General features: G+C 39.7%; 1 protein-coding gene across 1 annotated transcript; it reads left to right on the top strand.

Moving 5' to 3' along the window:
- The first annotated feature begins 6,569 nt into the window (after window positions 1–6,569).
- On the top strand, window positions 6,570–8,808 carry LOC147900711 (polyphenol oxidase 1-like). The gene has a single exon (XM_087376140.1). It carries the CDS (start codon window positions 6,751–6,753, stop codon window positions 8,665–8,667), a length of 1,917 nt encoding a protein of 638 aa, XP_087232266.1. The 5' UTR covers window positions 6,570–6,750; the 3' UTR covers window positions 8,668–8,808.
- Window positions 8,809–12,610: the final 3,802 nt, after the last annotated feature.

The raw sequence follows: 12,610 nt of genomic DNA, 5'->3' as shown, positions 1-12,610 counted from the left end.
TGTTAGGATATACTAAAAACAAGCATGAGATTTACCGTTTGGGATTTATAAAAATAATTTAATAAAACCAACACGGTGGTTGTTTGGGATATACTAAAAAGAAGCATAGTCTCAAATACTTTTTCCATATTCTAAGACAAGTGGAATATTTTTTCCTTGCAATGAGACTACATTTTCTTAGTACTATCTCAGTCCTTGCCCACCACTCCAAGACACCCCAAGATGTGCTCATGCATGTCTAAATCCAATTTGAAGACACTCTTGCCCTTCTTTCATGTTGCATCTGGAACTTAATAGCTCTTACTAGATGAGAGTACACAAATGTTTGTGGACTTCTATGTAGCAGTTCGTAACTAGGGCCTCTCTTGGATGTTTTTTTAACCAAAAATCTTTGACTACTACATCCCACTTCTCATAGGTTGTTCCCCAATTATCCTTAAATATTTTCTCAACCTTGTGCTTAGGTTTTGTGCACTACAACAAAAAGTATGGGTCATCTTCCTCATTCTCCCTAGATGCATGACGAATGCAAAGTTATTCCCCTCTTCGAAATAGTTAGTGAGGTCATTGAAACTCTCCCCAGACTATGGTGAGTCGTTTGTCTCTCCATTGTTTGTCACTCCATCTGAACGTAGAGGGAAAACTTGAATTCACTCCCATGTCTTCACAGTTGCAATGTTCTCAACTGCGCTTTCATCGAGGAGGCATGGGCATTGATCCCCATGGAGCAATGCTCCAACACGACCAAATCTCAAGTCATTCATAGCTTGCGGGGCCAGGTCAAAGTCTATGTGTGTCTTGCAACAACAAACATTCTTGTCTTTCAGTTTCTTGATGTACCAGGGCTTACAATGCTAAAAGCCCCTCTACCCAATTAAAATGCCTAGATTCTGATCCATAAACTTGAGATACAACTCTGCCCTACTGACCCAACATGTGGGAACAACAGAACAGTGAGTCTCCTTTTTGCTACTACTAAAAGAAGACAAAGCACAAGCTAATTAAAGTATATAATGAAGCAAAACAATTTTCAACCACTGCGTTGGTTTAGAACAGTCACAATTTCAATCATCAAGATGGTCTAAGACACATTTAGGAGAGTCAACCACCGGGCTAGTTTAGGACACATTTAGGATAGTCAACCATCGGGCTAGTTTAGGACATTGTCACAATGTCAGCCACCAGGCTGGTTTAGCCTGACAGTCTCAACTTCACATATTAACAAGTATATTAATTTTCATTTCTAAATTTTATAGTTAGAAAGTAACAATATATTGCTCTTCATTTCTGAATTTCATAATTTCAATCACAATTTATCTAAGTAACTGCTTGCTATTTGTCATGAATCGGGATCGGGCTAGTTTAGGACAATCACATTAATTCCAAGCCATCCCGGTCTAGAAATAGTGGTATATGATCCGAATAGCAGGAAATTAAATTTAATGAATTTAAGTACTAAGAAACAAAATAATTTCAACCACCGAGCTAGTCAATAACTAATGTCTGTTCAACCATGCTGGTTTAAGACAATCACATAACTAGTGATTGAGTTGAAGCACCCATGGTTGCATGATGTTTCAACCACCAAGCTGGTTTAGTAAAATAGCAATATATTACAAAATATATTGCTGTTAATTTCTGCTTAACCACCCACCGGGCTGGACAACAACTAATGTTTGTTCAACCATACTGGTTTAGGACTAAAGCTTATGGGTGTAGGCTAACGCTTATGAAGACTCGAGACTGGTAATCACCTGAATGGCTTGATGTTGCTACCTCGAATGCTCCCACCAATCGTGATACCACAACTCGTGTTCTTTGCTCTGATGGCAATGATTGAATGTATGCATCTGCAGCCGCTTCTTGTTACTGCTCTACAAGGAGTCTTCTTTCTTCTCGTTGTTTCTTCCTTTGCACATGTTGCAAAAGTGTCTTCCATTGCCATTTCAATACCGTGCCAGTGCTTTCCTCGACTCGCACTCTGTTCCTTGTGCCTTGACCTGGCTTTACAGCTTTCTTGTCTCACAGCCTCTGTCTGCTTTTCTCTTGCAAGCCATGGTCACGATCAGCATGTTTCCATTGATGCCATGGCCATGATCAATCCAGAATAGAACAGAGAACCTATTAGTGAGGCAAGCAAAGAATAGAAGACAACTTACCTGAAAGAAGACAGTGGCAAACCAAAGTCTGCACAATGTCACGTCGAGGTGCGTGCAAGTTGTAGGACGTTTGCAAGGTGGGGGCAGGTTGCAGGTACTTAGTCTTCCAAGATTTGATGGGTGAGAGATGTGAAAATTTGAAATTTGTGAGAGTAGCAAAATTTTAGCCATCGATTTTCCCCCCTCCGATGATATACGTCAGCAGAATTGGATATCCCAAACAAGTGCAATGTGGCTTCAAAACACAAATAGGCCAAAGGACATGCTATCAGGTTTGATGATGTGTATTATGAAATGCAATGACCTTTGGCATGCTTATGAGCCATATAGCAAGCAAGTGCATGGAAAAAGAAATAATTCAAAATTAGAAATAGTGTTAGATTTATTAAAAGATCTTTGCACATGCACAAATTGCACTTTTTCGACTTCTTTTATTTTAGTGTGAATCTAGATACCAATACCAACAACTATCAATGTTTTAAGACCACCATGCAGTAGTCCCACTAGTTTGAATTCCAAATTTTCAATCCGTTTTATTTTTCAACAAATAAAAAAAAAGTTATGGAGCGTGCCCTCAAATGGGTATGCATCACTTTAGCATAACATTCGAGGCCCATTAACCCAATAGCATGCCTAATGTTCTCATTTAGGTGTGTCCTTGGGTTGAGGAGAAGCTCACGTAGTGTACTTTTGAATGATTACTTGGTTGCATGTATATATAGAACAAAATTTTGATTTTTTTGAATAAATTGCTATATCCTATAGTCTTCAGGATGCATGCTTCACATGCAACATAGCACTTGTAATGCTTCAATGGTCTCGTTCCAAATCCTTATTCCATAATTTTTTTCTCTCATGTTCAAGTTTGGAATGTGTACTACAACTTGAAGACCAAGTTTGCCGAATTCCATTGAGCAATGCATAAGTTATGGGTCATGCAAGATACCTATATACAGAAAAGTCCCTAAACCTCACCAAAAATGGCTACACCCATGACCCGACAATCAATGGCTATTGGTTGCAACCACCATAAAATAGAGAATGGAAGACACTAACACCTTGCTCGCAAGATACCATAGAAAAATAAGGAATGAACTTATGATGGAAGGAAAATAAAATTGTATGCGTGTTGGAAATAGAACCAACATAAGGGGGACCTGAGGCTGCTCAAGGAAATGCACTGATTGGAGACTAATTGGTGTTGTGTGTAAGTTTTTCTCCCTAGATGCTTTCAACAAACATGATGCACGTGTTTTTTTCCCACAATGATAGCACTACCTCTTACCTCTTCTGTAATCACGCTTTGTGCATGGTTTTCATTCACACAAATGTAGTGGTAGCATCTCATGATGCAATCAAGATCTAGAATACATAGAAGTTCCTACAATGCAACCCTAGAAGTCTTGATGCAACTGCAAGATCTGATTTCCTGGCTTGGGCTAGAGGTATGAAGAGAACCGAGAGATTTGAGAGAGAGGTCTAATGCAATTCCTTCGACATGTAAGAGAGGGGTATGAGCTAAAGATATAGATCTGAGATAGAACCTGCAACGTGTGCTATAGCTCAAGATACAATGAAATTCAAACCATGGGAAGGGAGAATTCAAAATGCACCTTGACAGTTGGCCACTTGTTCAATGGTATACATAGTAGATGCCCCTTATTGATTTGTTTCCTTTCCCTTTACCAATAAGCAAAGGAGGCTACCACTTTTCTAGTGATGTCTGAGACATAGCTATCAAGTCCACCTAAACATTCTTTTACCAAGACCCAAAATGGCTCACTAGTGCTATGGATTAAGAAATGGAACCACTTTTGACATACTTATGTGCCTCATTGCAAGGTAGTGACTCTAAAAGGAACCAATGCAAAATGATAAATAATGCGGGATTTATTCAAAGAGCATTGATGTATGAATTTAGTTTTCTCTAGTGCATCCATTTGTGGGAAAACTAAGCTATAAATTTCACCAAATATCAAAGTTCTAAGCCACCATGCACTATCTCCATAAGCCTAGAGGACAACTTTTCAAATAATTTGCCTTTCAGATGAAACAAGAAAAGTTACTGAGACTACCCTCAAATGTATGTGCACAATTGCAACACATTATTAGAGACTCCCTCAACCATAGCAAAGGTTCTCAATTGGTTGCCTCCTTGGGTTTGTGAGAAGGTGAAGTAGTACACTTTTAAATAAGCAATGGCTTTGATATATATCTAAAACAATTATTTGATGTTTTTTAAAATCTTTGGCTATCCTATATAGTCCAAGATGCATGCTTCCTAGGGATTATAGCATTTAATTATCTCATTCAAGATGCCAATCATGTAATTTTGTGATCTCAAATTCAAGTTCAAAATGTGTAGATTAGTTTAGACACCAAGTTTGTCAAATTTCATTGAGAAATTCATAAGTTATGAATCGAGCAAGTTAGCCATAACATGCAATATATTCCCTAAACTTCACAAAATTTGGCTACACCCAATCATGCATTGTTGTCCCTTCTTAGCATATATTTTTTTTGACTTGATGATAAAAATTTTAGCATATATTTTTTTAGGCCTTTTGGCTAAAAACTAGCTTCAATGTCAGCATGCTGTACCAACTTGTGCTTTTATCGAAAGACCCTTGTATTAATCTTGCATGGGAAGAAGTGTCATCCCCTAGGATACTATAAATCTTGCTTGTTCACATTTTCCTAGTTAGGGTAGTTGAGGGTTTTGGTGCACCTTATATTTTAAGATGAGAAATTAAGCACAAGTTAGTTTGAATAGGGTGGAAAATCAACGGTATGCCCTCCAAGGGATCACTCTATCAAGCAATGTGTGTGTGTGTGTGTGTGTGTGTGAGAGAGAGAGAGAGGCATTTTTACATGATGGTTTACACCCTGATCCGTTCCACATGTGTACATGCTTAGATGTTGAATTTACATCTCACCTTTGTAATTCATAGAAATTAATTACATTCAATGAGTATTTAAGCCTGACCGCCTTACCTATAAATGTCCTCCTAGGGGGAGAAGGAATGCTATGTGGCTAGAGAAGCTTGGATGTGGTTAAGAATAGAAGCTCCTTTTAATTTAAATAATTTTGCTTTTATGGAATCTCTTAATCTTCTAAGCACCCTAGATGAGATTTCTCCCAAAATGAAAGCTTATTAAAGCCCTGGAACCATCCCATGTAATAAGCTTACTTATAACTTGATCATCTATTTAGGCCTCCTAAGATTTAGCTTCATTTTTGGGTGCGTAGGGTTAAACTTTGAGTCACGTAACTCTATGTTCCAACATATGAATGTGTATATGTCAAGTGCTTCATGGACCAAGTTTCTCTTGTTAGATTTGGTCTTCAAGAAATTTGTGCTCAAGGGCATTTAAAATGTCTCCGAGTGCATAATGTATTTGAAACTCTTTGCTACATGTATTGGAGTAGTCTTGTTTGAATTGGCAATGTCACTTTACATGAATGGTCCCCACATGTAACACTTCTTGTGCCATAAGGGAGCAACATTGGCATGCACACAAATTGTAGTCACTTTCCGATGTTTAAAAAAACTTTAGTGTATTATTTAGAGGTATTATCTAGAAATTGGGTTTGACTTTGTCATAGGGTGCCAAGTGCACCCAAAGAAAAGTAACCCCTTGTTCTAGTATATACCTCTTGCATAGCACTACATTTTCCATGTCTACTACTAGCGATAAACACCAATTGTACATATACTTTGAAAAATGAAAGTTATCCATACCATGAGCTCACATCATGCTTACATTTTCTAGGTTGGGCTCTCACTGATCTTTATAAGTAAAAATAAATAAACAATCTAATCAAGTTATCTATTTGGACAATTAATTATGTATGGCCTCTTGGGAGGAGAATTGTTATGTGGGCAACACAAGTAACTCTTGAGCTTTTTGGAAATGGAAATTCCAAATTTCCTAATTTAGGACTTAAGATAGACTTGAGTTTTATTAACATCCTTGAATCCAATCCATGTTAGAGCCTTACTTAAATAGCCTATCTACAACTTGTACTCCATTGACTATGGCGATTGGGTGTTGAAAATGCACCTCCCTTTCTAGCATAACAATTGAAAGTTGCCAATTGCTAGAGTTGGAAGAGAATTGGAACTTGGTAATCTCAACACTTGGACGTTGGAAGAGAATTGGAACTTGGTAAGCGACATAGATTTTATGCAAAATTACACATTACGAGGATGAGAGTCACTAAAATTGTGCACACTCAGAAAGGTTTTTCTATCAAAACTCATAAACTTCTTCTAGATTATCTGATTTGGAGGATAACCAAGGAAAAGGCTTTCGTAGAAAATTGTACGAGAACGGACTCTACACGCCTTTTTCTCTCTATAAATTCACCCATGCTCCTTGTAGCTTGTCACAAATCTGCTACTCAAGCCCACCCAGCCTGAACAGTTCTTTCTAAAAGCGTGCTCATCAGCTCAGTAGTTTACTCGTCTTGTGTCTTTCGCTTTGTAGCAACTGCGATTTCTTCAAAGGCCGCTTAACATTCTTCTCCTATCGTCTCTTATCCAGCATTTACTCCTCTGAGTGGCTTCGCCTTGCCTTTCCTCACACCATGACTAGTGTCTCTCACGCCAGTCCTCATCAGACTCGTCTTGGCTACGATCCTATATCCCCTCAAGATGACGATTCTCATGCTGTAATCTATCGCTACCCTTTGCCAAACGGGGACCTCACCAAAGCGATCTCTCGTGAAAATGTGCTGGATTTCTTCTACCCTGGTGCTTCTAAGAAATCCAAAGCGGATCTTGTGTGGTTACAGCAGCGAAGGGACATATTCCTCCTCGCCTTTCAGGCTGTCCAGCAACTGCCCGCGAGCGATAGGTGGTCCTTTTACCAAATTGCAGGTATTCATGGTTTGCCTCACGTCCCCTACGATGGCGATCAGGGAGTCTGGTCCCCATCCAGCCCCACCAGCTGGTGGGGAGGATACTGCCACCATGGATCGCCCCTGTTTCCAACTTGGCATCGCCCTTACATGATGTTGTTGGAACAGTCTATCATTCGTCAAGCCAAGTTGTTGGCGACGACGACGTTTACGGATGCAGAGGAGCAGAAGGTTGTGGAGGAGAGAGCAGATGAACTACGCATTCCATATTGGGATTGGGCCGACGATACCACCAGGACGCTCGGAATGCCTGATGTCTTCACATCCACGCAGATTTCCTTGGCGTATAGCTGGAAGTCCTTCTCTCGAACGCAAATCCCCAACCCTCTGAAATCCTTTGTTCTGCCGGAGGATGTAGGCCAACGTGTTGCGTCGTCCGATGTCTTCAACCCTGAAGCAAGGCCCAACTATGTCGTTCCGTCTGACGGAATACCCTTCACCCCGCGTGGTTACCCCAGTGTTCGTTATGTGGACGCTGCTTACAGGACTCAGAACGACAAGCTCAATGCGACACTGATGAGAACCGCGAATACGACTTTGGTGGAAGGAGTCGAGGCGATGTTTCATCACCGTGACTGGTTGTCCTTCTCAAATCACTACTGGGACGAGGCCACTCGTGGAGACGGCCAAGAGAACGGTCACTATTCTTCATTAGAGCTGGTGCACGATGATGTGCACGGCACCGTAGGAGGTCCAGGTGGTCAAATGAGATACCCAGAAACTGCTGCCTTCGATCCGATCTTCTTCTTCCATCACAGCAACGTCGATCGCCTAGTAGCACTGTGGCAGTTCTGTCATCCGAACTCTTGGATTCCCGGTAAATCTCTACAGCTCGACTCCACCGGCACCTTCACCATGAAGCCAGACAGCCCAGTAAACGATGGCACCGACCTGACACCGTTTCGACGTTCCCGCAAGGGCGAATCGTTTGTGTCTTCTCAAGATGTGCGCATTGTGGATCTGGATTGTGGATACACGTATCCTGAAATCGCAACAGCGCGTAAGGACTCCTGGAGTCCCTCCCAGATGTTAGCCTATGTCATGAAGCTATATCGTCCTCCGCAGTATTTCGTCCACAGATGGGTGCTCGTGATGGAGAACATACCCAAGCGCGCATTCAACGGTCCTTACAGCATTCGCGTATTCCTGGACAAACCTGATGCTACTGCAGATACACCAGTGAACATCCCGAATTTCGCTGGTGAGGTTCATATATTTGCAAGGTCCAACGTCGCGAGGTGTGCTAATTGTGATCAGCGAACATCCATGAGAGCAGCGCTCGATCTCACGAGGACGATGGTGCGCTTGGGGATCGCTACAGCGGTGGCATTGAGTGGCGACAGCATCGTGGAAACCACGACAGACAATCCGTTAGCAGAAGCAGGAGCGATCAGATTAGTTTTGGTTGATCCTACAGGTAAGGAGCTGAAGCGTGGGAAGTGGGAAGGCGTAATTAAGCTAACCCTTTACTTTCAAGAAGGGGTGCAGAATGAAGAGCTCAACGACGCTCTTGAGGTACAAGTCGACACTGCGAGTGCCGAACTTCCCACAAAGCCAGTTCAAAAATTTCCTATATCTGCTTAACGTGGACTAAGCAACACTCAACCCAACAACTTTTATCACCCCTAAGGTAGAGCTAGCCCTATAGTGGAGAGTATTATTCTCCTTATGTGAATTTCCAATTGTTATTCTATGTATAAATAACTTGTATGCACTTCCCAATATATAATGCATGCACCCTTTTCTTTAAATAAAATCTTTCTTGAGCTGATCATGCTTTATCTAAGTTCTTATAGATTGGTTGTTACTTTTTGATTGCCTATCTCTGTCATGATTCACTCCAATAAACACAAGGGAAATTTTAGCGCACAATCATTTGTGCTCATTTGGCTTAAAAGGTAAGAAGGAATCTCCATCACTCCTAAGTTAGTATGGGGCAATCTAAACATCCATATTTAAGATCATTTGAACAAAAATCAAATAAAAACAATTGAATTGGCAATTATGATTGGCCATATGAGTACTCTAATTCTGATGCAGTCACATGCCGTTAGTGTGCTTAACTTTACTGATTACAATACTTCAAAGTTCCAATTCATCATGGAAACACATGGTATAAAGATTATACCAAGCTGAGCTATGGAAACATATACAAGGTACTTGATGCCTCAAATGATCATGATCTAAATAGATGCTTACTTCAGAAAGAGTGTAAGGTGACATGCATCCCACACCCATTTTTATAAGTAAATTACCACATCTATAATCATCTATTATGTTGGAAGTGGACAAGACAATTGGATAGTTTCTCTATCTCAAAGTGTAGCTAGCTTACAATAAATGTTACGAGTAAAAGGTTGGATATAAAGTATACATTAGGGGTGATTCGGGGTCTATAAGAAAGGGCCTCCTAAGGAGGTTTTAAAAGTTCACAAAAAATTCATGGGAATTTAATTAAGGGATTTTCAATTATATATATGTAGACATAGTTTGAACAAGGTGTATTACAATTTTAATTTTCCCTCAAAATTCAAATCACCAACTTGACAAAATGTGGATAAAATGGTGGATGATATAATATTATGTCAAGGTTCTCAAGGTGAGGTAGAAGTAAGTTTAGCCAAATCTTCATGAGAAACCATGACCATACTATCATTGGTTTCAACCACTAATGCTACACCAAGTAGCATAGGTCTAACCACTAATGTGCATGGTTAATGTAGCAATATGTCCCATTTACATGCATGATCCACGCAACAAACGTTAGAGGCATCTTTCAAATCACAATACCCTATAGGTCCAACAAGATGATTTTGAGGCTATTTATAGGACATGCTATCCTTTGAACATGATGTAAAGCCCCCATTGGAAAAAGTCCATGGATTTCATTACAAGAGATAAACTAGTTTCTACTGGTTTTAGTATTATGTATACTAATGGTGATGTGTTAGATCTAAATTTGGCACTAATATACTACAAAATATAATACAATTCCAATATTAGTATAATAGACTACTAATGCCATAATGATATGCTACTCAAATAGTACTATTACAGTATTGTTTGTTTCTATTCTAGTACTAATATATTAAAGCACTAATATAGGTTTGATATAGTACTAATACAAGACTCATGTAATACTCATATAGTACTCATGTGTAGTACTCATCATTAGGAAAAAAGGGAGCTCATTTTGGGGCCTTTTACGGTTTGGAAAAATAAGCTCTCAACCAATCAATAGAAGGCCAACGTAACGTTGAAAATTCACGAAAACAAGAGAAAATAGAAAAAAGAAACAATACTTTATGTAAGTACAAGCGTGCTACATTAATGAGGAGATTGGTTTTTTATTCGTAGAAGATCTTTGGACAAGAAGATAGAATCTAAACTGACATTTTATCTGACAAGATCCTTCCCGCTTCCACCTTCCTTTGAATTTTCAAATATTGTGCCGCCTTTCGTGCGAAAGGTCTACCATTCTACACCATTGCCTCATTGTGCAACTGCCTTCCTTTTCCAAAACTGCTCCCTTGATCCTGTTTGGCGTAGAGTAAGATGTTTCTCGTCAATTGTCTGTTTGCCCACTTTCTCTTTCTTGAAACTTCAAATTGTTATCTTAGTTACATTACTTTGCTATTCTTACAGATTCAGAAAATCTCCATGGTGAACCAAAACCACGGCCGTTCTTGTGCAAGACGCTCTGTGGATGATAATGCTACGAAGGCAGAATTATACCAAACATCCTTACCCCGTCGACCTGCTTCTTCTATTTCGTCGGTAGAGAATTCAAGTACAGTCAAAACAGAAGGAACTTGGGAAAGGTTTAGTGTTTCGAAAGGAGCATGGGTGCTCATGCAACCTAGCAAAAGAAAAAGACCCCAGACAAAAAACATTTTCTTGGCATCGTGGAAGGGAAGAGTACGAGATTTTAAAATCACCAAAGGGAAGATATCCGTGAAAGAAGTTTTGATTCAGCACGTGTACATGCATAAAGAACTTGTCTTGCGAGACTATCCAAAAAATCTTCCGCAACACAGGCCTAATTGTATATTTTTCTATTGTGGTTTTTTCCTTCATGAGATGTATGGATTTTTAAGATGAAGCTTTCTCTCTTAACTTATTGACATTCTTGTGTTGTTTTATTTCAGATTTATATCCTTCATCGTATGAGACATGGCAAAACATCGATTGTATTCTGGGATTTATACATGTTCTGCATGGATCGATAGGAGAACAACAATACCAAGGTCGATGTGCAACAGAGCTAGCTCAATCGGGTATATTTTTTACTGATCATTTTTATCAGTTGCTGGACAAAGCTAACACACATGGTGTATTAATAAAACAAGACCTTCCGACGTGGAATTCGGTGGATTGGCCTCACCCACATTCTAGTGTTACAGAGGCATATAGGGCGAAGCTTTTTACAGAAGTACAGAAAGCTCTGAGGCCCAATATTGCCACTAGGATAGTAAAAATTTCTTTGTGCATGCCTCTCACAGTTTTTGTAGACTTGTTTAATACCTTTCCAGTAAAGGTTTCAAAAACAATGCTCACAGTTAAAGCAACAAATTCGGCATGCATGCCACAATTTTTGGATAAAGGTTGGGACAAGAAGACATGTAGTTCAGTGTTTTGTGAGGTGGTCCAACCTTCTATGCAACTGAAGTACATGGTTGCATCACAAAATTTTATTTTCTCTTTTTATTACAAGCGCAGTCGAATGCTAGGTTCAAAGCTTGTCCCAATGGACCAAGATGAAGAGTCGTTTGGTGCACAAAATAAACTTATTGATATTGATGTTCTTGAGAATGGTGATGTGGTAGCCAGTATCTCGTTAAGAGAATGTTGCTCCCTAGCTCAATTATGCAGTGACATTCTGTTTGAGACTGAAGGTTCTATCTCAAACGACTTTTTATTTATCTACAAGAACAGAAAGGTACACCATCTGATTTATCCTAGTCTCTATAAGCATTGCTATTAGTTTAATTTACCACTCTAATTCATATTGCTTTTTTGCAGTTACTCAGAAGAAGAGAGAGCTCAGTTAAATGCAAAGACATAGAAAATTTTAAAATTGAGATCACACATACTCCATAAAGAAAGGTTTTGTATTCAATCAAGTAAGATTTTGTACAGAATTGTTTAGCTGAATCTGTAGAACATATTTCTAACATCCATTTTCTATTTATGTACAGTTTCATCCAGAGGCTGCTCTACATTTTCTGGAGGATCTTCTCTCTGTTGCTCCATCCTGTCCGTGCTCCATCCTGTCTCCTCCACTGCCCCAGAAGCCTCTCTTTGCTGCTTCTCCACCTTCTCCTCAACATCAGCAGCAGGTCTTTGCTCCTGTGTCTGCTCCTCCTCAGCACTCTGTGATTGCTCCTGTGGCTTTTGGTCCTCAACATCAGGTGCTTCATATGTGGGATCAAGGTGTATGACACCTTCTTGTACTTTAGAGCTTTCACCCAGCTCCACAGTAGCTGCTACAATAGGTTTGGGGGAGGCATAGCTCAAAAACCTCAAA

This window comes from Dipteris shenzhenensis, chromosome 6, assembly GCF_047967505.1.
Source record: "Dipteris shenzhenensis isolate YYH24624 ecotype China chromosome 6, Dip_SZ_1.0, whole genome shotgun sequence".
In the NCBI taxonomy this organism is placed as follows: domain Eukaryota; kingdom Viridiplantae; phylum Streptophyta; class Polypodiopsida; order Gleicheniales; family Dipteridaceae; genus Dipteris; species Dipteris shenzhenensis.
Note: the sequence above shows the minus strand (reverse complement) of the source record. Positions and strands in the feature narration are given on the sequence as shown.

Excerpts from the sequence above, each read along its gene's own strand:
- LOC147900711 (XM_087376140.1), top strand. The coding sequence starts at position 6,751 with ATGACTAGTGTCTCTCACGCCAGTCCTCATCAGACTCGTCTTGGCTAC.